This window comes from Phalacrocorax carbo, chromosome 1 (assembly GCF_963921805.1).
Source record: "Phalacrocorax carbo chromosome 1, bPhaCar2.1, whole genome shotgun sequence".
Taxonomy (NCBI): domain Eukaryota; kingdom Metazoa; phylum Chordata; class Aves; order Suliformes; family Phalacrocoracidae; genus Phalacrocorax; species Phalacrocorax carbo.
The window spans coordinates 187,504,644-187,529,789 of record NC_087513.1 but is presented as its reverse complement, the minus strand read 5'-3'; the positions used below and the strand labels follow the sequence as shown (position 1 = coordinate 187,529,789).

At 42.9% G+C, this 25,146-nt stretch overlaps 1 protein-coding gene across 6 annotated transcripts; it reads right to left on the bottom strand.

Annotated features, from left to right (window-relative positions):
* Positions 1 to 1,976: 1,976 nt before the first annotated feature.
* SETDB2 (SET domain bifurcated histone lysine methyltransferase 2) lies at positions 1,977 to 25,136 on the bottom strand. Of its 6 annotated transcripts, none has more exons than XM_064440890.1 (14): positions 24,994 to 25,136; positions 24,209 to 24,614; positions 17,731 to 17,853; positions 16,264 to 16,329; positions 15,378 to 15,484; positions 14,148 to 14,707; positions 12,475 to 12,588; positions 11,088 to 11,257; positions 10,433 to 10,661; positions 8,324 to 8,408; positions 7,321 to 7,429; positions 6,198 to 6,529; positions 4,239 to 4,327; positions 1,977 to 2,309 (listed from the first exon to the last, which is right to left on the bottom strand). In XM_064440890.1, the coding sequence occupies exons 2-14, from the start codon at positions 24,237 to 24,239 to the stop codon at positions 2,192 to 2,194; spliced, it is 2,133 nt and encodes a 710-aa protein (XP_064296960.1). In that variant the 5' UTR covers positions 24,240 to 24,614; positions 24,994 to 25,136; the 3' UTR covers positions 1,977 to 2,191. The 6 variants fall into 6 exon arrangements, with proteins under 6 accessions (XP_064296960.1, XP_064296958.1, XP_064296961.1 ...); XM_064440888.1 differs by having other exon boundaries at positions 14,148 to 14,714; positions 15,382 to 15,484; XM_064440891.1 differs by having other exon boundaries at positions 11,088 to 11,230; positions 14,148 to 14,714; positions 15,382 to 15,484.
* Positions 25,137 to 25,146: the final 10 nt, after the last annotated feature.

Sequence of the window (25,146 nt, the reverse complement as noted above, 5' to 3'; positions counted from 1 at the left end):
GAGTAGGGGTTTGCTTGGTGGATGTGCCAGGCTCTCAAACAGGGCCGTGAGACAGAAGAGCTGAGGGGTTTTTTGTGAGCAGAACAGTTCACCAGTCTGATATCCCTGTTAAATGTCCATTTTTAGCAGGCTTAAATGCCTCATACATGCTGAGGCTGTTCAGAGGTGTAAAAGCATCGCCTGTTGCAGCATAATCCTGTGTCTTTTAAGCTTGAAGCATCCAAAACAAACTTAAAAAACAGCTTAGGGCCACAGCTACCATATTTGTCCACAGTTACACAGCAGAGATGCAACCCAGTTAAAAGAAGACTAACCCTAAGCCATGTGGACATAAGCCACCTGCTGCCCCTTGGCCTCAGGGCCGAGAACTGGTTCCTGCTTCTTTTTCACTTTGCATTATAGCCGTAGGCTTGAAATCTCTATTATGTGGCCATGGCAGTCTCTCACAGGCATATTTCATTCCCATATACAACTGCCTAAATCACCACTAACTCTTGCAAATAGTACTTCTCTCTGCTCTGCAAAACAGGAAATCCAGTGACAAAATCTGCTGATGGCCAAGCAAATACAGACAGTTCTGAATGATTTGCCATGCATGATTGGCCAATTGTGGGCTCCCCACAAATTCAGGAAATGAAGGTAAGGTGAACTGCAGGACCAGCTTTAAATCCACCTGCAACAGATGCATTCAACTCCTTCCCCAAGCTAGCAGTAGTTTGATTCAGCCTCCAAAGGAAGCAAAGGCCCAGGCCATAACTAGGCCAAAAATGTCTCTAGTTCCAACCTGTTCTCTGAAAACCCACACAGCACAGGGTGACATGGTGAGCATCGATGCATATGGGCTTGGAAACTGGAACATGGAGCATGCAATTAACACATGAATAGCAGGTGGTTCTTCCAAGACTCATTTATCAAGGAACAAAGAAAGTTGTGGGTACAAGGACTCTCATCCTTATTTTTTTCCATCGCGTGTCATTTGACTATGAGCCAACCACTTTATTCCCTAAATATACAGCCTGAGTGAGCCTTCTTTGAGCTCTCCCTGCTGAGCAGCTGGCTGCATGGCAGTGATCTCCCCTTGAGCCGGGACACCTCTCAAGGTTACTCCCCTAGGCTGAGACCCCTTACCAACTGCAGACCTTTGGTAAGTGACCGATATCGCACATAACCTTGTATTATAGTGCACTAAGATTTTGTATTGCCAAGTTTGGCTTTGCATTGGTAACTCTGAACCATTATTATATCCTCTGCAGCAAATAACAGAGGGAGCCTTGCCACTGAACTTTAAGTCTCGCTTTACAACACCTTACTTTGGTAAAACCACTTTTGCTGATGGCTTTGGCGATGGTTCTTCAAGCGGTCTGAACTGCCCATCCACCACACCACCTTCTTTGCACAAGGCTCCACCACGTTCAGAAGCCACACACCTGCACACCCAGCCCTTCTTCCATTTCAGAGTTGCCTCCTGCATGCGCACTCAGTGTCACCTAATGTAACTTATTTCTCTCTTACCGACAAACCACATGGCAAGGACTTCAGTGGTCCACCTGTCCCACGCTACACAATATGGTATTGAAGTGATATACACTGCTTTTCTCAAGGATTTTTGTGTGTCACAAACATGGAGAGGGATGCAATCCAACAAAAACCAGTCACTTGCCTCCTGCAGCAGCAGGACTTGCCCAACTCACTTCATAGCACAAACGCAGCTCTGCATACTGTTCTGATTAATCTCATCACTGTTTAAGACTATCTGTCCCAAACAGGCAGACTTGCATTCATATGAGTTTCAGAAACCCAAGTTTTGCTAACTCAGCATTGTGTAAGGGCACAGAAAACATCAACTAAACATTGCTCTGCATCAGTTATGTCTCTGCTGCAGATGGCACAGAAGCACGAGTTTTTCCAGTGCACTGTGACCTTTGCTTGTGAATGAAAAGAGAGAGAGGGCAAAAAAGAGACTAGGAGCACAGAAATTACCTAAGTAAAGTTTGATGCCTGTTCTTATGACAAACAGTTCTAATCCTTTAATCTACAAAAGTGACATTTAAATGTATTTTTTAAAAAAGGTCAGGTAAAAGGCATTTTAGTTGAATGTAATTAGCACCACAGACTTAAGCGTTCACCGTGTAGTAGCCCCTTCCAGTATATAAATCTCCAGGTGTACTTGTTCACAGTATGAAAGCTTTGCCTATAAGGTTTTTTTCCTGCACTTCTGAACTCCACACTGACAGGAAATCTCCGTCTCTGGCATGCTTCCAGCTTCATAACCATAATCCCACGTGAGTTCAGTTCCAGCTTTCACATGCCTAAGAAATAAAACAGTCAATTTGTTTGAAGTAAGTGAAACAGTACTGTGCTTACAATTTGCCAGACTCGCATGCAAACCCTAAAATCATAGGGGGCAGGAAGCATCACACACGCAGCTTGTTGGGAGAGAAACGAGATAAAAGGAGTCTCTGGCACACACGTGCTGCTTCGCCTACCAGAACTACGGAGAGTGCAAATACCCCCACCTAGGAGAAAAGACTTTAGCAAGCAGTGTGATAGGGTCAGATTCTAAGCAACCTGTTCTAATGTCAAGGCAAATTCTGGGAAACAAATATCAAACAAACAAACAAAAAAAAAAAGGAAAAACCACATAAGTGAATACATCTAAATGAGTACACAGTTTTGTTATTTTTACTATGTACAGTGCATTGTTGAGGTTTGAACAGATCCCTAGATACACTGGTGATAAAGACTGTAATCTTTGGTCTGACAAGCTACATTTTAATGCAACTGCACTATCTATATGCAGAAAGCTTAAGACTCAGGATTAAACACATGCTCCTCATGAACCAGCCGCTCTGACAGTATATGAAAGAGAAGAAATTTCTAAGGAAATTCATTGCCCAAAATAAATGCCAAGTGAAATACCTGAGACTAAGATGCTGAGGGACAACTGAGGTAATATACAATAAAATATGAGTGTTACAAAGAGAGTAATTCTCTGATATTTCTCACTGGATATAAGGGACATCCAGTGAATTACCAGGCAGGAGGCTGAGAACAAACAATGAGGACTTTTCAAACAGTACATAATTCCAACCCGGGATTTGCTGCCTTAGGACATTCTGGAGCTCAGAAATGTAAAACAAATAAAAGTGATTGGGCAATTCATGGAAGATACACAATTAACCTCGAGGATCCAGATGCAGTCCTCAATGTATAGAAGTTGTAAATGGCTGATTGCCAGAAAGCAGGAGGGCCATCCAGGTGAACAATCATCTTCCCCAAGTGTCTTCTGCTGACCACCTTTACCTTTCTCCACTGCCCTCAGTCCCCACTACACACTTCTTTACTGAGTACCTGAGCAAGACAGACTCTTGCTAAAACAAAATCTTTTTTTCTTACATATTTCAAAACATTGTCTTCACAGTTCTTGGGAGCCCTCCTCACAGTGCAACCCACAGCACGTGTCAGTATGGGCCAGGGTTGCAAGGCTCCACAGAGAAGCAATGCTCCCGGGGGTTGGTTTGTCTGGAACTAATCCTCTCCTCTCTATTTGAAGTTCTCACCTAGTACTCCTGCTGTCATGTGTGCCAGCTAGTTTCGTTCATACAATTAATCTTTCCCCTCCTGCGTTTAGCTGCCACCTTCTTGTGTCTCACTGGCACCAGCTCTCTGTATCTCCCTTTCTGTAATCCACCAAGGGAAGACCCATGTCTTTTGCTTTCAGAGGAGTTTCCCATCTCTGAGTATCCTAGTGCCACGTCCCCGGGACACGCTGGGCTACACAAAGTCCTGCTTCTCTTGATAGCTGTGAGGAGAAGGCCTGGAACCAGCTTGTTTGACCCACGAAGTGTCTCAGCCTTAAGACCCTGTAGAGTCCAATCCTGCCCTGTGGGACCCAGATCTGCCGGCCATTCCTTGAGACACAGCACTGAAATCGGTGAATCTTGGCTTTCAAAATGACCATGCCAAGTTAAACCTATTTCTCCACCAAGGAAGATTATCACTGAAACAGATGCATCAAAATTAAGCTTTCCAACTTCGCATTTCAGTGCAAAACTGAAGAAAGCCTCACTAGTGCTAATCAACAGCTGTATATTTCAGCCTTTAGTGCACAATAAGAAGGTAGTTTTATGGTTTCATGATCTAAGCATCTGCCCCCCTTAGCATAATTATTTCCTAATTACTAAGCACTCCTTTTTCCCCTAGTGCCTTGAATGAACATTAAACTTCCAAAAATTCACCTGTTTGTGAAGAACGCCACCCATGGGAAACTTCTGTTGTGAGTCTCTACGAACACGCTCTGTGCAAAGAGATTTGGGCAGCAGCTGTGCTGTGAAACAGAACATTTGAGTTAGAAACAGTGAGACGCCTTGTTGTTGGCTAAAGAACCTCTTTTACATCAGATTATCTGTGACTCGTAAAGGTAGTTCCTTCCTTCCCTTCTCCAGACCACACAGAATCTCTAATATTCAATGCCATTGGCAGTTATTTTTTTCAGTAACTATATCTCTTTAAAGTAATATTTCCATCATATTATGAAAGCACTTTTGCCAAGGGAAACCAAGTACTTTTATCAAGCTGTCCTGCAGAAGTTTATGGTGAGAATTCATCTTTGATTCAGGATGCACCACAAATAATCAGTATGTGAGAGATGTATCTCACTGTCAGCCAGGGGAGCAGTGCTAGTGAACAAGCAATAGAAAAAATTACTGTGGGTGTTGGCAAAGAGATACAAGATGTGAAAGGTCATTCAAGCTGACCATGAGCCAGCAATGTGCCCTTGTGGCCAAGGTGGCCCGGGGTGCGTTAAAAGGAGTGTGGCCAGCAGGTCAAGGGATGTTATCCTCCCCCTATACTCCACCCTAGTGAGGCCACATCTGGATTACTGTGTCCAGCTCTGGGCCCCACAGTTCAAGAAAGACAGGGAACTACTGGAGAAAGTCCAGTGGAGAGCCACCAAGATGATCAGGGGACTGGAGCATCTCTCTTATGAAGAGAGGCTGAGAGACCTGGGTTTGTTTAGCCTGGAGAAGAGAAGACTGATGGGGGTTCTCATTAATGATTATAAATATCTAAAGGGTGGGTATCAACAGGATGGGACTGGAGTCTTTTCAGTGGTGCCCAACAACAGAACAAGGGGCAATGGGCAAAGTTGGAACACAGGAAGTCCTGTGGTCCCTTCCAGTCCAAACCATTCTGTGATTCTATTCTAAGTTCCACCTGACTATAAGGAAAAACTTCTTTACTTGAAGGGTGGCAGAGCACTGGAACAGACTGCCCAGAGAAGTTGTGGAGTTTACTTCTCTGGCAGTATTCAAAACCCTCCTGGACATGGTCCTGTGTCCCCTGCTCTAGGTGTGCCTGCTCAAGCAGGGGGGTTGGACATGATGATCTCCAGAGGTCCCTTCCAACCCCTACCACTCTGGGATGCTGGTGCATGTAGGAACACATGTGTGGTCATGGATGCAGAAGAAGGGTTTCAGCAAGATGCACTACTAATCTTAACACTATTACCTCTGCAATGAAGAACAGCTTAAACATATGCAAGGATTTTGCTGTAACACACATATTTATGCCAATGAAGAGAAATACGTTACTTGAATAGTACATGCAGACATGTGTATGAAACATTCATATTAGTTGGAAGTAATTGGTAATTCATTATTATTTCTTGGCAAGTCAAAATCGAGATTTCTTTAGCAGATACACACACAGTATGACAGACCACCTTCTGAACCTATGATTGAACAGTAGAGAAATTTCCTACAATATCGCAACACTTACCCTAAAGCAGCACAAGCTAGAATTTACAATGGTGGGGAACAAAAAAGCAAGGCTGGGAGAAGGCTTGTGGTTCAACAAAATGTGCCATTTGCTCTCTGGACCCCCAAAAAAGGCTGTTCAAAAATTCAGGAGAAAGATGTCACTCATTACTGGGGAATATTTCACTCAGGAATCTAGTGGTGCCAAAAAACTACAGCGAGCATGTAACACGCATCACCTTACAGAAGCGCTAACAGCTGGTGTGACCCACCCTGCTATTCTGTCACTTCAGAGCGCAGGGAGCACCACGTAGCCTGCCTTGTCATGCACCTACCACATAGATGACTTATGTGCAAAAGCTTTGTAGTTTATGCACATCCATAATTTATTTATTTAAGCTAAGTCAGCTAAGAGAACACTTGCAACTTTTTACTTACGTTAAGAAAACGACCCACATTTCCTTCTTTTGTGGCATCCAGTACATAAGTATTTTCTTCATTAGCATTCTTCAAAAGTGTCCTGACACCATCAGCCCCCTCACAAAATGCATCTTGTTTTGATTGCCTGTGATTTTCCTCTTTGCAGTCAGCTTTTAGTGGTACATTTTCAGATGGCCTCACAACACACGTGTCATCCAGCACACCTGACTTGCCACAATCAACACCCTGCAGAGGTAGACTCTTTCTTTTACATTCTGCACTGTCCACGTCAGCAGACTCAGTCTCTCCAATTTCCATTGCATGTTCTTCCTTCTGCTGCTGAGTGGGTTCTGTCAATGGACATGTTATTTTTTCAACAGCAGTTTAAAGCCAAAGCCTTTCCCCTGTTTGGCCTTGAACTTTTAACCACCCACCTTTCTTTGTTCTCCAAAAAGTACACAGCCTCCTTGCTATTTACAAGTCTGTAATGCAATTAGCTTTTTCTGTGCCTCTCATCAATCCTCCCACAAATGACTGTTTCCTGTTTTGGTGCTTAAAGCACTTGCTCAAGTCTCCCGTGAGTGACCTAGTCTCTCCCTTCTTCTCAAATCCCACTCCAAATTGATTTCTTCCACATAGCATTTTATCATCATTCTCCACCTTAATTCCTGAGAGAATAACAAACTATAATTAAGACAGAAACAAGATGCACATGCAAATGGCATCAGTTTCACACTGCCTCTTCAGCCTGAGGCCTCCCCACCCCCACATTATATCCTGTTCAATTACTGTTGACTGGAACACATATTAGGTGTGACACAGTAAGATTTGCAAGACTGACTTTCCCACAATTGTACTGTATTTGAGAAGCTGCTGTCAGGACTGTTCAACATGTCCCAGCATCAACTTTGCAGGCAAAAGATTGCCCTGTACCAGTTAATGCACTGTAATATGCAAGGCAGCAATAATTTCTGTACCGCTGAGCTCTCTTTAAGACAGCCTAAGCATTATGTGGACAACATCTTTCTACTCTGAGAATTGGCCTGTCCACATTTGAAGACTGCTTTCTATATTTTAAGTTTATCACCTGATGGGGCACAAGTATACTAAGAGCGCAGCATTTACAGGTATGCAAACCTACTTTCTTTTCGTTTCTTTGTTCCACTGGTTACTTTTGTTTTGCTTGACTGACGAATCTGAGAACTATTCTCTTCATCTGAGCTGGCACTGTGCACCAGTGTATCAATTTCCTTTAAACAGAATAAAACATAAGAGGCTGTCATGTATTGTTCCTGTATGCAACTCTGGGTCAACACAGGATAGCAAGTGGGTTTTAGGACTCGAGGGTTGAATTTTCCAACCTACTGTAATGAATGGCTATGGCTGAGTGTCAAAAGTCTGCAATGCAACACCTTCCTTAATTTCAAGTTATCCTTCAGAATGACCTGGAAGGAGCTCCCTGCCTAACAAACATTTCAGTAAATGCTCAAGTCACAACAATTTCACCAGAACTTAAACATGTTTGTGCAAGTTGCTTAACCAAAGCCCAAATATGCTTTTTACATAGTTTCAATAAAATGAACAAAGTGGCAAGATTTCTCCTGTCCCCCTACAAAAAGGTGATTAGTTATGGGAGCTCCAGAATGGACACTGCTGCCAAGTGTTAGCAAGAAAATCCAACACTTAAGTGCAATGAAACCGACAGGTTAAGTTTACCCCAGTTTCCCTCCTTTGCATGTACTTGCAGGCAACACTTCACACCCAGGTCAGATCAAATTCTCCCAACTGTGCCACTGCATGAGAAAACTGCATCCAACTCCTGAGATTTTCTTCCCTCCCTGCTATCTCATTCTTCGGGGAGACATCACAAAAATATTATCACTCTGACCCTCTAACCCTGCAGTTAGCTACAACACAGGGTGGAGAAGGGAAGGCTGAGTAGTTAGTGCTGGTCTCAGGGAATATGCTGAAGGACTGATAATGGAGAAGGGATGGGGTATAGCTTCCAGCATGCCAGCTTAGCTCACAGGGTGACACAATCTTATGAAGAAAGATCATTAGAACTATTTAAATGGATGAGAAGGTCAAAATTAACATAGATATTCAGCACAGTGAAGAATGAATCTATTAAGGCCACTTATTACCATTTTTAGCTGGTGATTATGAAAAACAACTGCTCTAGTTCCAGGCCTTCTCGTGGTTGCAGTACTTAAATTCCTTGGATGATCCCTGTACAGAAAGGTCAAAAGGAAATTTAAGAAAAAAGACAAAAAGACCCAGAAGTAACTCTCACAACACACATTTCTCTAGGAGTCCCCAGTTCATAAAGAACAGACTACACCAGAGCCTACAGTCGGGACTCGCCCAAGTTCAGCGACTATTTTGCCTTTAGGAATTCAGGACCTGGGTCAGGTTCTCAATAGCATTTGTAAAAAAAACCAGTTGTTTGCAGGTTTTTTGAGAGAGAGATCAGCAGGTGCTTTCACACCCTTTCCCAGTTCTCCTGCTGAGAACCAAATTGTCTGTTGGTTTACTGTTATATGAGATCATCTCAAAATAGAGCGCCTACAGACAGAGTTTTGCCTTTTTCCTGCTACCACCTTCAACAGTTTTGACAGTGCAGCTTTCAAACAGCAAAGCAAAGACGTTGCAGGGACGAAGAGTAGAGAGGGATACAAAGGGGGAGACCATCAATATATGGCAGATATAGCAAATATTCTCCTACAAAAGAACGTTACTCCTTCACATCAGGAGAAGGTTGAGGGAGGATGGGAAGTAATATCTGGCATACGCATTTAAAACATCTAAAATCACATTCATTTGGATTACATTCAGGGTGCAATAGAAAATACCAGTTTTGAAACTAATCTTAATACCTGTACAATGTCTAGCAATAAGGAACAGCTCTTATTCAAGAAAATTTTCAACCTGAAACATTTATATGTGTTTTCTTGCCATAAAAACCATCATGGTACTTCTCTGGGATACTGAATTTTGGCAACATCTTAAGATGTTGGCAAATTCTTAAGACTTAAACCCCTCTGTAAATTTAAACGGTGCAGTAGCCACAAGAACTTGTGACACTATTACAGGATTACATTGTTTGTCCTTTTAGAAGCACTCTGTTTGGGTGAATGACATGTCAAACTTAGCACACTGATGTCCTTTCAAAAGTGTCTCAGATCAGCTGGATGTCATTTCTTAAAAGGCAGAATAACAAAGTCGTCTTGTCTGTCACATTTTTTACTGAAACATTTTTATTCTCAGGAAAGGAAATTTATGAGATCTAAGGTAGCAGTGCAGTAAATGCAACTTTAAAACTATGCTTCCCTGCAATATTTAGTAACACCTCTTAGTAGAAGTAAAATCTAGCTGATTGCTGATAATTATGTGATTTACAAAATTAATACTCCATTAGGTTTCCAAGGTCCTGAAATACAAGTGAGAATATGCTGATAGGTATTTAAAAAGTTTCCATTTGCAATTTCTTGATGCTTTTCAAAGATCCACAATAATCTTCTATGAAATGAGCAAGAATTTGCAATCGTTTATGACTAGTACAAAGGAAGTGTTTACAAAGTAGTGTGGCAGTGCAAGGCATAAAGTTTAAGAACACAGTCTCCTGACTTCCTTCTGAACAGACTACAGCATGCTATTGACAAAGCTACATGGTTATTTCGCAGTAATTTTGTTTTGGGAATCCTGATAGGCTGTGAGACCCTGACAGTAAAATGGAAGCAGGACCAGAACTTTTGCATAATTCACTGCAAAAGCAAGGTGTTGTCAAACTCCTAATGGGAAGAGGTTAAGACTCCTAGCAGAAAAGGTGACGTTACAAAGAATAAGAGGTTTAGAGACTGCGAGCAAAGGACAGGACAGTTAGTGGCTAATTTGCTATCAAACCCTTCAGTGTCATCAAGTATCTTTAAATCATTTAACTCAAGTATCTTTTATTAATTCTTTCAAATTAACCTAATGATTAGTGTGCTGAACAGATCAAATACACCCAGGAGATTAACTGGATTTCTAGAAAATGCCAAGTGGTACACACAGTAAGCAAAATTAATATAAAGAAAATATTCTGTCCCACTAGAATAAAAAAAAACAGGAATTAGCAAAAAAGTCAATAAAAAAACCTCACCCTCAGCTGAGGGCATTTAGTTCTACTCTCAGTTTTAAAAAGCACTTTCTAGAATAGCAGAATGATATGCTTATGCAGAATGTTATGCTTAAGTTTGCTTTGGTAAACTTACAGGGTTGATTTATTTTCATTATCCACAGTCTGAGACAAAGATTCCTGCTTTTCAAGAATGTCATTTTTTCCAGTTTGCGCTAGTTCAACCACAGAGTCTGAAGAATCAGTGTCAGCTTTCCTTTTTTTGGAAAAAAAGCCACGGCCTCTGTCATTCACAGCACTCTTGACTTTCAGCTCTTGACTGGCATCTCCCAACACTTGAATATCAGCTCTGCTCATTAATCTGCCTGGAAGAAAAAGATTTTATTTTTTTTTTCAATTGTTCATTTGCTAAGATGGGTCACACTCACTTTCACAGCTCAAACTTAACATTAAAAAAATACAAGAACATTATTTGAGAAAGCAAAATATTAATGCATTTATACTGAAGGGAAACTAGCCCAGGCACAGGATGCACAGATATGTGAGGGAAAAACCAACAGCCTGAGATAGGCTTTGCTCCAGAATGTTTTGATTGTTCATCTGGCACCATTGCATTGTGGAGCTGTTCAAGGTTCTTCTGTCTGTTTGATCATCTTGCCAGTTCAGATTATACTGACTCATTTCTCTTCCAATCCCGTATTTCCCTGTTTGGTTCTCAAAAAAATTCCAGGGCACAGGCCACAGAGAGGGAGAATTATAATATATATCTTCCACAGGTCACCCTCTGTTACCTGAGTAAGTACAAACAAACGTCCCCTTGTCGATATCATCTAGGCAGCGGACGCCCCAGCCTTTCTTCTCCGTGTTGAACACTTGCAACCTGACTTGAATGCCATGCTGTACAACTCTGTTCTGACACATCATCTTGTTACACCTGCACAACACACTACACTCATAAATTCTGTCAAGAGGAAGAAAACAAAACACAATATAAAAAAAATGTATTACCCAAACAAAGTTGCTATTACTAAATTCCCTCAAGACCACTAATAAGGTAGTTGACTGAAAAGATAAAGACTCTGGCTAAAACTGATCATGCAGCAGTGCCCTGAAGCTCATTACTTTCTTGACTGCTGATTCATCAATTTTATGAGTCCGTCAGCCAGATTTTGGTATAAGTAGACAAGAAAAATAAATGTTACCTTTTTTTATAAAATAAAATAAAGAAGCAGAAATCCCTGTGGAGCACCTCATTCTATGCTGGAACAGATTTTAGCAAAGACAACCTGTCTGCCCGGACCTCACTGTAGCTGTCATGAGTTTTAGGATTTAACAAAATATTTTTAAAAGAATTCATAATTGTATGGGGGTTTGGGGTTTTTCTTTTTTGCCTTTTTTTTATTTTTGCAAATTTTGCATTTGTTTCTGGGTTCACTGGCAGCTTTAATTCTACACACCAACCATGAACTAACACTACGCAGCAACAAAGGACTAAAAGGGGCTCCTCGAGCGTGTGGGTTCAGCCCTTGGCTACTGCAGAAAGCTACCTTGCATAATTCATCTCCTAAACACCTGAGGTTACTGGCACCTTCCCCAGGCCATGGGAGCTGAATAAGAGAAAGGGTGAACACTCGCAGCACTGGGACAGCTTTGGAGACTCCTGGAAGAGTCACACACAACCACATCTGGCCACAGCAGCTGGCTGATATTTCTTTAGGACTCTAGTCTGATGAAACACACAAGATACAGGGTAAAAACCAAGGGTGGCCAGTGCTTCCTACTTCTTTGGCTGGTATATGCAGTAATGGCCTTGTGATAGACTTCCTTCTGTTGTGGCGGGTTTCTTTTCCCTCTCCCTTCTCCCCTTGGCATGCCTGAATGTACCAGTGCATGGGCCAGATACGGCCTGAGCTCCTGGACCAGCTAATACTCTCACACACGTCTTGGACCTTGAACTAAGCTGTGAAAATTTTAATATCTGCAGTACTAAAGCGTTTTTCCCTCTCCTACTACTCAAGTAACGTTAATTATTTTGTATCACCCTGATCTGTCAGTAAAATTGTGACAAAAACTGAAGGTTTCAGTAATGCAGAAACTGCAGTTTAGTCCTGTAGCATTTATGCTACAAAAAAAAAGCATACAAATAAAATGCCAGTTAGTAAGTTCTGTCTTTCTTACCCACTAGCAACAGGTCCCTCCAGTCTTTTGTAACTGTAGCCGTGGTAAGTTTTACTACTTGGAGAAGTATTACTAAGGCCTCTTGCAGTTAACTGTAGGCATGCACATTTTGACCTAGAAGATAACAGGAAAACATCTCAGAATTTATTGGGGCAGCATAAATCAAACATAAATCTAGATAATGTAAAATGTACTTGATTATACACACACACACACTTCTATGGATACCTATATTTTCTCCTCCTACTTTTAATCCACAAGGCCATTTCAGGCACCCTCCCCTTCTTGCTCTTTTGCCTGGTTATATGCACTTTACAGTAATCATGTTCTCTCCACCCCAACCCCATTCTTCTGCCAAGCTCTGTAAAAGGCACATGCAAACAGCTGAAGTACAACAGAAATTTATAATAAAACAGGACACTGTCAAATGGATTGAATGAACAAATGAAAAATCACCTGGTCTGGCACAGCATCCCAGCCTGTTAGCCACTACTTTGTTATACCTTCCTCCCACCCTAGCCCCCAGAAAGAGGGTAATTTCGCACTGCAGATAGAACTCAAGCAATGATGGTGGTCATCATCATCTTATGTCATGACAACTCCGAATACCCACAGTGTTTGTGCAAACAGCAGCGGACCAAATCCTGAACCCTATACCACACATGAAAAGCATCTCATCTCTTGGGGGAGTTCAGTCCAAAGAAGCAGGAAGCTGTGTGCTTGCAGTTCCCCACTGCTCAGCTGAGACTAAGTAATTACTGAAGCTTCATTATATCAGGCTGTGATTTCAAGCTTTTCTTGGGTCATAGGCAATTATACTGCACACCAGCGCATGCAACTGCCCTAGCTACCAATAATACAAAACTAATTCAACACCAAGTTAACACCTACAGGCAGAGACCAGGTCAAAGACAAATATCCTTCAAGAAAGCGGACAAAATTACCACCAAACTTGCATATGTTAACTGGGGCAGGTTCCTACAGAGTAACATGTAGCCCAGAGCTACTGGACTTTAGAAAAAAGACAGGAGTAAGCAACACCATTTGAATTGCTCAGAATAGAAATGTGTTCTGTGACCACAGAGTTTCATAGTTTCTGTTTAGACAAGGGGATGGATGGGATGCAGATATTGTGAACAGGAATATTTCTTCCTCTGCCCTCAATAATCTTCAAAGTCCCAAATGATCTGATCTCTCCAGGGTATCCTTGAGATGGGGTGAGACATCATCCCACAGGAGGAGCTGCAGGAGAAGTTGTCATGCAGGCTCCTTCCCTGCCTGTCAGGAAAATGAGCCTCCCTGTGCTGGCACAAAAGTATCCCTTCCCCACTCTTTTCCCAAAGCTGACATATCTGCTTGCCAGCTCCATTTGGAGGAGAAGCACTGCCAATTCAGGAAGAAAGGGAAAGGAACACAATAATCCACCTGTTGATTGCTTCCTTCCCTACAAGAGAGGCTGGACGGGTAGGAGCACCCAAGTTCTGGAGAAGACAAAGACACAGTGGTATCAGTCAACACAGAGCATGACATAAGACAGCTACCGCAGATATTCCAGCAGCGTTGGCCCTTTTTTATTTAGCACTGTTTGCTACTGTGCACCTCCACACTTACATCACCCTCCTACCACTGGGGCATCATATGTCACTTGTCTGGGATTAGATTTTTCTACCTACCTATCAATGCAGCCATCTGTGCAGTCACATGAATCAACAAATATACTGGAGAAATTGTTGAGATAATATCCACGTGGCCATGATGCCCTCCGATATTTGAAATAAGGTAATCTTGCATGGTCAAGATCATTACAGAAGGAAACGGGCACAGACTCGACTCCATTGCTAATATCGAAATCAAACACGAGGGGTTTGGGATTTACAGTGTTCCTGCCCAGCAGTACATATGTGTTGAAGGAGAAGTGATCAACAAATAAGAAATTGCACTCTGTTTCAAACAGATAATTCTGCACATCTTGGAAGCTTCTCAGACTTCGGCCACAAGGAGCTTTATAATTCACATCCAGTGATTTCGAAAGGCAGTCTGCTTTTGCATGGCGTCTTTGAAAGTGAAACAAGATGGGTATCTTGAGAGGATTTTCACCCTTGTAGGAGCCCGCTGCTCTGTTGGCAAGACATGCACTAGAGCACTTATGGTTCTGATACTGCAGGTTTAAAGGTAAACCTTGACTTTTACTAGATGCTTTTTTACTCCCTGAACCTGTTTTTTCCATCTCCTCCTTTTTCCTATTTGGAATAAACAAGAAAAAAAAGAAAAAAGAGCAGCATCTTAGACAACCAGTAAAACACTCAGTTTTTTAGTGGTTCAATATTATTAGCGCAGGAAAGAAACAGCCCGTGCTAGAAGTTCACTGAATCACTGTTTGTATTGTGTTACTGTCCTAACATCTTACGAAGACATGTTCATGCCATTCAAAAAAAAAAAAAAGGTAACAGTTTCTTCCCAGAAAGAACTTACACACTAAAATGCAGAAAGGACATTAAAAAAAAGGAATATCTTTATCCCCATCTTCCAAAATCAGTACCTGAGGCTAAATACAGAGAGAGTAAGTCATGTGCCTGACAATCTGCACAGCCTATGAAAGCCTGAGAAATAAAAACTCTTAAGTCCCAACCCTGATAATCCTGCTAATAGTCATGGATCTTAATTCACAATCAAATGCCCTGTTTTATTCTGCTACATTCTCATGTGGTAAATTAGACAAACCTACTCAAAACCTCAGATTTTGCATGTAGGTCAGGTTAAAAATATTTTCACTTTGAAAACTGTCAGGATGCAAAACTGGGTTTAAACTTTGAATTTAGAAATACAAGAGAGGGATTAAAATCTCTCTCAAATGCACTAAAGAATATGTCAAATAAGGAACTGGAGTAAATTACTACACACACTGACCTGTGAGAACCTTCTACAGAGTTTGCGGTATTCTCATCTGTAGGAAGACACTGCAATTTGGGTTTGGTTTCCTGTATGCCGTCTCCATCAAACACATCACTTACTGAAAAAAATTGAACGCAAGCAAAAACTTCAGCAATCCACACTTGAATTTATGATCGAACTTACTTGAGTCACTGAAGAGATAATTGCCAAAATGCATCAAAACCAATGCATTGCTATGAACTACAGCTAACAAAGAGCATGCTAGCAAGTGCCCTACTAAAAAAACAACCTGGTTTTTATAACTTATACAGAAGTCATGTGTTTGCATATAGGTGTGCGAGTCACTAGATGACACAAAACACACACTCTCAGACTTCCTCTCCTGCTCCTTCTCTCCCCCCCCTTCCCTTTCCCCAAAGGGGTAAAACTTAGGTGTGCATTGATGAACTTGAGGCAGAAGTGCCCTTTTTCACAGACCATCAGGTGATTTGCATATTACAATCTTCCATGTAGCTTTCAAAGTGTATCGAGACAAACATACAGATTCCTCTTCATTATTTGCAGTAAAATGATGCCAGGGTATTGCAGCTAGTGGAGCCATGCACAAGATAATTCTGCTTGCAGCCAGCTCGGGTTCATCAGGGCTTACTAGTTCAAACTCTCTTCACTTGGTACAAGCCATTTGCACATACACACAAACCACAAAAGTACAAACCCAGGTGGGAACCCACATTCCAGTACCTGAGGACACTAATAATTATGTTTTTTCCCCTTGTAATGCTAACAGGCTTCTCAGATCTATTTTATTGATTTCAATGAAGGGAAATAAGCTTCTAGTGAGTAAAACAAAACAAATTAAACACACATACCAAATAAATACAATCAAGAAGGACATACCATTTGTCAAAGTTAAGAGATCACCTAGATTAGCTTTATTCACCAGTGCCCACGCCTGCCAGCATTCTGTGCAAAAACCAAAAACAAAACAGACATGAAGTGTAATTTAAGGAATGATACTAGGGACAATGATAATAAGGACTACTAAAAGGGAAAACAAAGTGTAAGTCTTCTGGAGACACTTGTTTACCCAGTATGCTAATCTAGAGCACTACAAGACTCATACCATTAGAAACCTTTTGCACCACAGTCCTTAATAGACACATCTACAAATTACAATAGAACTACAGCTCATGTTAGTAGTTGTGAATCAGCACCAAACATCCTCTGACTTTTAGGAAGCTGCTGGAATGTTTCCAAACGCGCACAAACCAGTAGCCTCCAGCGGCAGTAATACAGATAAACACAATTTAGTCTAAGTTTCTCTCTTTACTTTGTCATCAGACTAGTCACGTTCCAGCTCAGAAGGGCAGGATCTTAGCAGATCAAATTAATGCTACTCCTAAATCAGTGAAAATGGCTTTCAGATAGTGAGAACACAAGGGAGAGACCAGCTCCTTCTCAGCCTCTTACCCCATCCAATAAATATTACAAGGTGACAGACAAATGTCAGCAAAATCCGCACTAATATTTTAGTTTGAAATCTTTACAGAACAAAGCATTAAAAAATTCAAATTTAACTATGTCACAGATTGATTGTGTTACCTGGGGATTCATGTTCAACTTTTACCTATGCTCTGCTGTAATATTTTGCCATTAAAAAAACAAGATGGGGGAGCTCAAGTACACAAAAAAATTGCACTGTCAATTTAGAGCAGGCAGAGAGCATGGCTACACCAATTTAAAAGTATCTTAAACTACCGTACATTTTCTTGCACAAAAAAGCAATCTATAGATTACACTTACATGTGTGACTTAATTAAAAAAAAAAGTAATTTTTCTAAATTAAATAAATCAGTAAGAAGAAACCTGTGCACCACTCCAGGCTTATCAGACTTCTGATTTTGATGTAGATAAAGGAAACATTTCCATGAAAATCAGGAACAATCTTAAATGTATTGTTGTCACATTTTTCTATTAACATTTCAAGGTATAACGGTGCCTCCAACATGAAATAATACTTATATGATTATAACCCCACCCCAAAACCATCCAGTTCTCTGAGATCAGCTTGAAAGGCTAAAATTTCTGATGATAAACAAAACACAAAAGACTGCAGATATTTCATTACTTCTCAAGAATAAATATTTTGGTTCCATGTGGTTAGGAGCCACACACTGAAAAAGTATACAGGCAAGCACCTGATATGATTAGCCTTTTTTTAAAAAGCAGATATATTTTTAAAAGTGCTTAAAAACACTAACTAGAATGTAATGTAAATTAAGAGGTATCTGAATTGTGGCCAATATCACACAAAGCAGGCTACAGCTCCCCCGCAGTCCAGCGTAACTGTTACAAGTATTTAACCTTGGTTTGTGGCAGTTCCATTCTTGATCTTTTGCTTCAGCAACAGCAGCACATTTTGCACTTGCTCAAATATGATGTCCACTCTTTTACCTCCCAGTTGTGTCCAAAACGTCTTCAAATCACCTGAAATGCAAATTTGCATTTACAAATTTGTACAGCTCCCAAGAAATCTAAAAACACAGGTAGCTCCTAGTGGACTTTTCAAAGCTTCCACTCATTTCATTGGGAGGTACTTCTGAAAAACCAGCCAGGACAGCTGTCTTCTTTTGCAGGCTTTAACCCTCAAAAGTCTATTCCTAAACCTAGCCATGAAAGAGAAACAGAAATCAAGTGACGAACTGGAGTGACTTCTGACAGTCCACGATGCTCCCTTCAAGTAACTTTTCTAGCATGTCAACAAAGGGTGCTGTGGAAGTCTCTCTCTCCAAACACTAGCAAATTAGTCCCACTATAAATTAATCACTACTGAAACTCACAGAAGTGACAGAGGAGAATATTTTCAAATGAACAAACTGAACATACTACTAAACAAAAGACATTTGCAAACTTTTTTATAGCTGTCACCTCTTTAGCTACACAGGCTGACTAGCCTGTCCCATCAATATTTTTGGTATGCTTTCTAGGGGAAAAAATGTTCAAAACATTTTCAGATAAAAGCAGTTTGATAAATTTTGTTCATCAAGTGGTATCAGTTGCAATAATTAATACATCCCTTATATCATGCTCTTGCCTCCACCAGAAATATTTACAAAGAACATTTTGATTTTAAAAAATCGATTTTTTTAAGCTACTAGTTCAAAACTTCTCTTCCAAGTGTATGTTCCTTTGGGGTACCAATCCCATTCATGAAAGCTCTTGTTAAAACATTAGCAGTGCATCTTTGGCAAGGACTCTGAAAAGAGAACATGGTTCAGTGTTGTCAAGAGACAATGCCAGAAAAGAGAACATGCTCTCTCTCATGGTTCACATTTCTCTTCTTCAATGTTCAAGCACAAAAGAATAAGTAAATCTGCTTTCCTACTCCATTTCTAGAGGTAGAGTCCACTGTCACTATACTAGGTTTACATTCCACTTTCAGACAGTAAGTCTTGGTTGGCCAATGCTATAGCGACACCTCCCAGCAGTCATGAAATACTGTGTTCTTGTAACAGAATGGTTAGGGTAATAAAAAAGTATTTCCTTAATTTTTATCTTAGCAGAGAATGACTTCTATTGCCCAAGATACCAGAAACTAAGTAATACTATGGCAGTACAGAGTCTACAGTTACTCGAGAGCATCATGACAGCAATGAAGAAACTAACAATCTTTTGTCATCACAACACCAGCTGCTTATGTCACCAGCACCTAAGAGCATAATATTTAATATCAACAGGCAGTGTTGAAAGTAATTCATTTCATAAAACAACTGATTTGGCATTAACTCTCAATATAATTTCATGAGCTTTTATATTCACAGAACTTGTTAAAAAAACGTGGGAAGGTCAATCTCCTGTTACAAAAAATGCCCACAACACTTCTTGGAAACCTACACTACTGCTCCAAAAGACATCATCTGCCCTGGGCCATTCCCACCCTTTTGCTGTGCATGACAGTATCATGAATTTAAAATATCGAGAAATAAGTATAACACTTGTGTTTAAAAATACACAATCAGAAATTCCTGTAAGAAGTTCCACCAACTCTGTCCTTATTTCTTACCTGTTTTCAGATATTTCAATACACTTACTAAGTCTGGATATCACTGGTGGATAGACTACTTCAGGGGATGGGTGACAGAACACAACTTTTTCATTTCAAGTTATCATCTTGCATAGGCCAAAAGGAAATAAAACATATACTACTACTTGTAGTGCTCAAACCACCCACTCACCTTGGAAATACCTCCCCAATTGTCATGCTGGGGTGCCCCAAAACTACAGCAGCAAAAACTCAGTTTTGCACAGAGAAGCAAAGATTGCGTATGAAGTTCATAGCATAATTTTCATTTAAAAAAAGACAGATGCTCATATCACTAATCTCCTGTCCAGTGTTAATAATGCCATTGCTAACCCCAGCCAAGAGAACAGGGAATAAAGAGACACAGGATGCATCTAACTTGTCAGCATTTAAAATGATCTCACCAGCTGATGACTCGGGGTGTGGACTGGCGTCTGGTGCAATATTTCTAAACGTGGCTGAGGCCATTACCTCTGGAGGGATTTTCTTTTCCCTCTACAGGATCCTGTGGCCATATACCTCTTTTTCCAGCGTTGTGCAGGGGAATGATGCTAGAGCAAGAAATAAGCAACCAAGGCCAGGGCTACTTATGCCATCTACCAGAAAAAATACTTGGGTGCACTTTTCTTATAAAGGGCCTGTAGTGCTGCTGACTAATATCTTACACATGCACCATAAAAGGCAAAACTATTGTCTTCCAGTTATCACTGTCACACCAGAAGTGCTGCCAAATATATACTACCTTCCCCTTACCCTCCATACATCCAAATTATACTACCTTCAATGCTGTCCTCCCTGGAACTGGTAAGGTTCTCTGCCTCAAAGCAGTTGCACAGCACTGCAAAAGGTACAGAATGGACAAGTAAATAAGAGACCAGATGAGAGATTAAAATGGTTGTAGCTACTTAGTTTTTCAAAATTTAGACAAGTAAATACTATAGCGGGTATCAGTGGGAGCATGGTGTGAGAAAGCTTTGTGGTGGAATAGTCATCCCACTTTCAGTCATCCCACACCTTGTCAAGACCTAGCTGAAGAACACTCAAATGAGGAAATTATTTTTACATAGGACTTTTCTTATTACCCCTCAAGCATGAAGCTGTCATGAGCTGACCCATACTTTCCAGCATATTTGGCTCAGCCTACATAATCCCCACTTCCTACTTGAACCATAGAATCAGTCAGGATGGAAAAGATATTTGATATCATCAAGTCCGACTGTAAATGTAGCACTGCCACTAAACCATGTCCCTAAGCACCACATCTACATGTCTTTTAAATACCTCCAGGGATGGTGACTCAACCACTTCCCTGGGCAGCCTGTTCCAATGCTTGACAACTCTTTCAGTGAAGAAATTTTTCCTAATATCCAATCTAAACCTCCCCCAACACAGCTTGAAGCCATTTCTTCTCATCCTATCACTTGTTACTTGGGAGAAAACACTTGACACCCACCTCGTTACAACCTCCTTTCAGGTAGTTGTAGAGAGTGATAAGATCTCCCCTCAGCCTCCTTTTCTCCAGGCTAAACAACCCCAGTTCCCCCTGCTGCTCCTCATAAGACTTGTGCTCCAGACCCTTCACCAGCTTCGTTGCCCTTCTTTGAACATGCCCCAGCAGCTCCATGTCCTTCTTGTAGCAAGGGGCCCAAAACTGAACACAGTATTCAAGGTGTGGCCTCACCAGTACTGAGCACAGGGGCACGATCACTTCCCTGCTCCTGCTGGCCACGCTATTCCTGATACAAGCCAGGATGCTGTTTGGCCTTCTTGCCACACTGCTGACTCATGTTCAGCCAGCTGTCGACAAACACCCCCAGGTCCTTCTCTGCCACGCAGCTTTCCAGCCACCCTTCTCCAAGCCTGTAGCGTCGTATGGGGTTGTTGAGACCGAAGTGCAGGAGCCGGCACTTGGTCTTGTTGAACCTCATACAATTCACCTTGGCCTATCGATCCAGCCTGTCCAGATCTCTCTGCAGAGCCTTCCTACTGTCAAGCAGATCAACACTCCCGTACAACTTGGTGTCATCTGCAAACTTACTGAGGGTGCACTCGATCCCCTCATTCAGACCATTGATAAAGATATTAAACAGAGCTGGTCCCAAGACTGAGCCCTGGGGAGCACCACTTGTGACCGGCTGCCAACTGGATTTAACTCCATTCACCACCACTCTTTGGCCCAGCCATCCAGCCAGTTTTCTACCCAGCAAAGGGTACACTTGTCTAAGCCATGAGCAGTCAGTTTCTCCAGGAGAATGCTGTGGGAGACTGTCAAAAGCTTTACTAAAAATCCACATAGACAACATCCACAGCCTTTCCCCTCATCACTAAGCAGCTCACCTTGTCATAGGAGATCAGGTGAGTCAAGCAGGACCTGCCTTTCTTAAATCCGTGCTGAGTGTCCTGGTTTTGGCTGGGATACTTCTTCCCAGTAGCTGATGTAGTGCTGTGTTTTGGATTTAGTATGAGAATAACATTGATAACACACTGATGGTTTACTTGCTACTAAGTAGTACTTACACCAGTCAAGGACTTTTCAGCTTCTCATGCCCTGCCAGTGAGAAGCTGGGAGGGGGCACAGCAAGGATAGCTGACCCAAACTGGCCAAAGGGATATTCCATATCACATGACATCATGCTCAGTATATAAACTGGAGGGAGTTGGCTGGGGGAGCGGTGACTGCAGCTCAGGAACAGGCTGGGCACTGGTCAGCAGGTGGTGAGCAATGGCATTGTGCATCACTTTGTATGTTCTTTTGCCGTTACTATTATTATTTATTATTATCCCTTCCTTTTCTGTGCTATTAACCTATCCTTATCTCAACCCACAAATTTTACTTTTTTTTTATTCTCTCCCCTATCCCACTGCGAAGTGGGTCGGGGGTGTACTGAGCAAATGGCTGTTTAGCTGCTTGCCAGGTTAAACCACAACACTGGGCCTGATCACCTGGTTGTCCTGTATGTTCTGTGTGATGGTGCTCCAGACGATCTGCTTCATAACCTTCCCCAGCACCAAGGTCAGACTAACAGGCCTGTAGTTCCCCAGAACCTCCTTCTGGCCCTTCTTGTAGATGGGCATCACATTTGCTCACCTCCAGTCAACTGGGACCTCCCCAGTTAGCCAGGAGTGCTGATAAATGAGGGAAGTGGCTTGGTGAGCACTTCTGCCAGCTCCCTCAGTACGCTTGGGTGGATCCCATCCAGCCCCATAGACCTGTGTGTGCCTAAGTGGTGTAGCAGGTCGTAACCATTTCCCCTGGGATTATGTGGCTTCATTCGGCTCCCCATTCCTGTCTTCCAGCTCAGGCGGCTGGGTACCCAGAGAGCAACTGGTCTTACTATTAAGGACTGAGGCAAGGAAGGCATTAAGCACCTCAGCCTTTTCCTCATCCTTTGTCACCATGTATCTAATGCATCTAATGAAGGATGGAGATTCCTTAGCCCTCTTTTTGTTGCTAATGTATTTATAGAAGCATTTTTAAATTGTCTTTTACACCAGTAGCCAGATAAAGTTCTAGCTGGGCTTTGGCCCTTCTCATTTTCTCCCTGCATAACCTTACAACATCCCTGTAGTCCTCCTGAGTTGACTACCCCTTCTTCCAAATGCCATAAACTCTTTTTTCCGGAGTTCCAACCAAAGCCGGCTCATCTTTTGGCACACAGGGATGGCCCGCACCTGTGCTTTTAGGATTCCCTTCTTGGAGAATATCCAGCCTTCCTGAACTCCTTTGCCCTTCAGGACTGCCTCACAAGGGACTCTGCCCACCAGGCTCTTCAACACGCCAAAGCCTGCCCTCCATAAGTCCAAGGTAGCAATTCTGCTGATCCCCCTCCTTCCTTCTCCAAGAATCAAAAACTATCATTTTGTGATCACTGTGCCCAAGATGGTCTCCAACCATCACATCACCCACACGTCCTTCTCTGTTTGCAAACAACAGGCCCAGCAGGACGCCTTCCCTAGTTGGCTCCCTCACCAGCTGTGTCAGGAAGTTATCTTCCACACATTCCAAGAACTTCCTGGACTGTTTCCTCTCCACTGTACTGCATTTCCAGCAGACCTGGTGAGTTGAAGTCTCCCAAGAGAACAAGGGCTAGTGATTGTGAGACTTCTCCCAGCTGCTTATAGGGTATTTTGTCTTCCTCTTCATCCTGTTTGGATGGTCCCGATTCTTACCCATAAACACTCGACCCTATCATCACCACAGTCAACTTCTCGACAGTCAAAACACTCCCTAACATACAAGGCTACCCCACTGCCTCTCCTTCCTTGCTTATCCCTTCTGAAGAGTTTACAGCCATCCATGGCAGTACTGATTATATTAGTTCATATTTCCCTCTTTTTTTTTTTAATTAATGCTGTCAGTACAGTAGTACTGCAACTAAACTAATTTATTTAGGAAAAAATGAAGCCTTTTTTAGGTAAAAAATTTACTGAATCTCTTTCTCAAGAGATGCACGATAAAGCAAGGTATCTCCAGTGGAATAACATTAGGGAAAAGCAAGGCAGCATTCTTAACCACGTTGAAGATACCACATTTCTGACTTTCACCACTAATGACACAGAGAACACAAAACATACCTTAATTAAAAGTTAGCTACTTAACCTTTCCGGTGCTAGAACTGAAAATAAATGTTTCCATTCATTCTGGCACAGAATTTCATGTGGCTGACCAGGAAAAGAGGTTAAATGAAGACTGTTGACTCCTATAAAAGTTTCTGACAAGATCTGCCTAATGAATGTTGAAAACATTTTTTTAATGCTTACTTTTCTTTTCCATCTTCTGGGGCGGCTGCATGGAGGGCTGTTACACTCGCCGGGGTACCGCCAGCTCAGGTAGGAGAGCGGTGCGTTGATCTAGCTGTCCTCCAATATGGCTGCAGGGTCAGGGCGAGGGGCCTGCGGACAGGAGCCGGGCTGCCTGTCGGGTTGGGAGCGTTGTGCCAGCGCTTGCCACCGGCTGACATGGGGCAAGCCTGTGACGGGGGCGAAGCTCCCGTGGGGGCAAGACTCTGGTGGGAGCAAACCTGTGGCACGGGCAAGACTCTGGTCAGGTGTGAAACTCCCGTGGGGGCAAGACTGTGGTCAGGGGCCACCCCGGGCGACCGACACACCGCTCAGGGCCTCGGCCCAGCGCCTTCCACCTTCCTCCGGCCAACGTCTCTCAGCTCACCTGGGGATTAAGGAGAGAAGAGGATGGCAGTCGTGCGGCGCCGGCAGCAGGACGCGCCGCCAGACTGAGGCGCGGGGGGTTACCCACGCCCCCGTGTTCCTTCGCGCCTGCGTCCCCGGGGCGGTCGGGAGCAACGGGCTGCGCCCTGGCGGGGGGGGGGGGGGGGGGGGGAAAGGGGGTCGGGCCCACCCCCGCCAAGTGACGGGCACCACATGGCTCCGCCTGCAGCACCCACCGTTGTTTACCGCCCCCCTCCCCCTCCCGGGGCTTTGCTGAGGGACGGCGCGACCCCGGCGGAGCCACGGGCTAGCCCCCCGCCCACCACTCTCTTCCTTCCTCCTTCCTCCTCCGCCCCCCAGCCCGCCCCCGCTTAACGTACCTGCGGGCGGCGCTCGGCCGGGTCGGGTAGGGCCGGGCCGCGCTCCCCCCGCCGGGGCACGCTCCACCGGCGACGCCGCCACCCGCCAGAGGGCGCCGCCCCGCCAACGAGGCGCTACCGCCCCGCCCTCCGCCGGGCTGGGGCGAGGGCGCA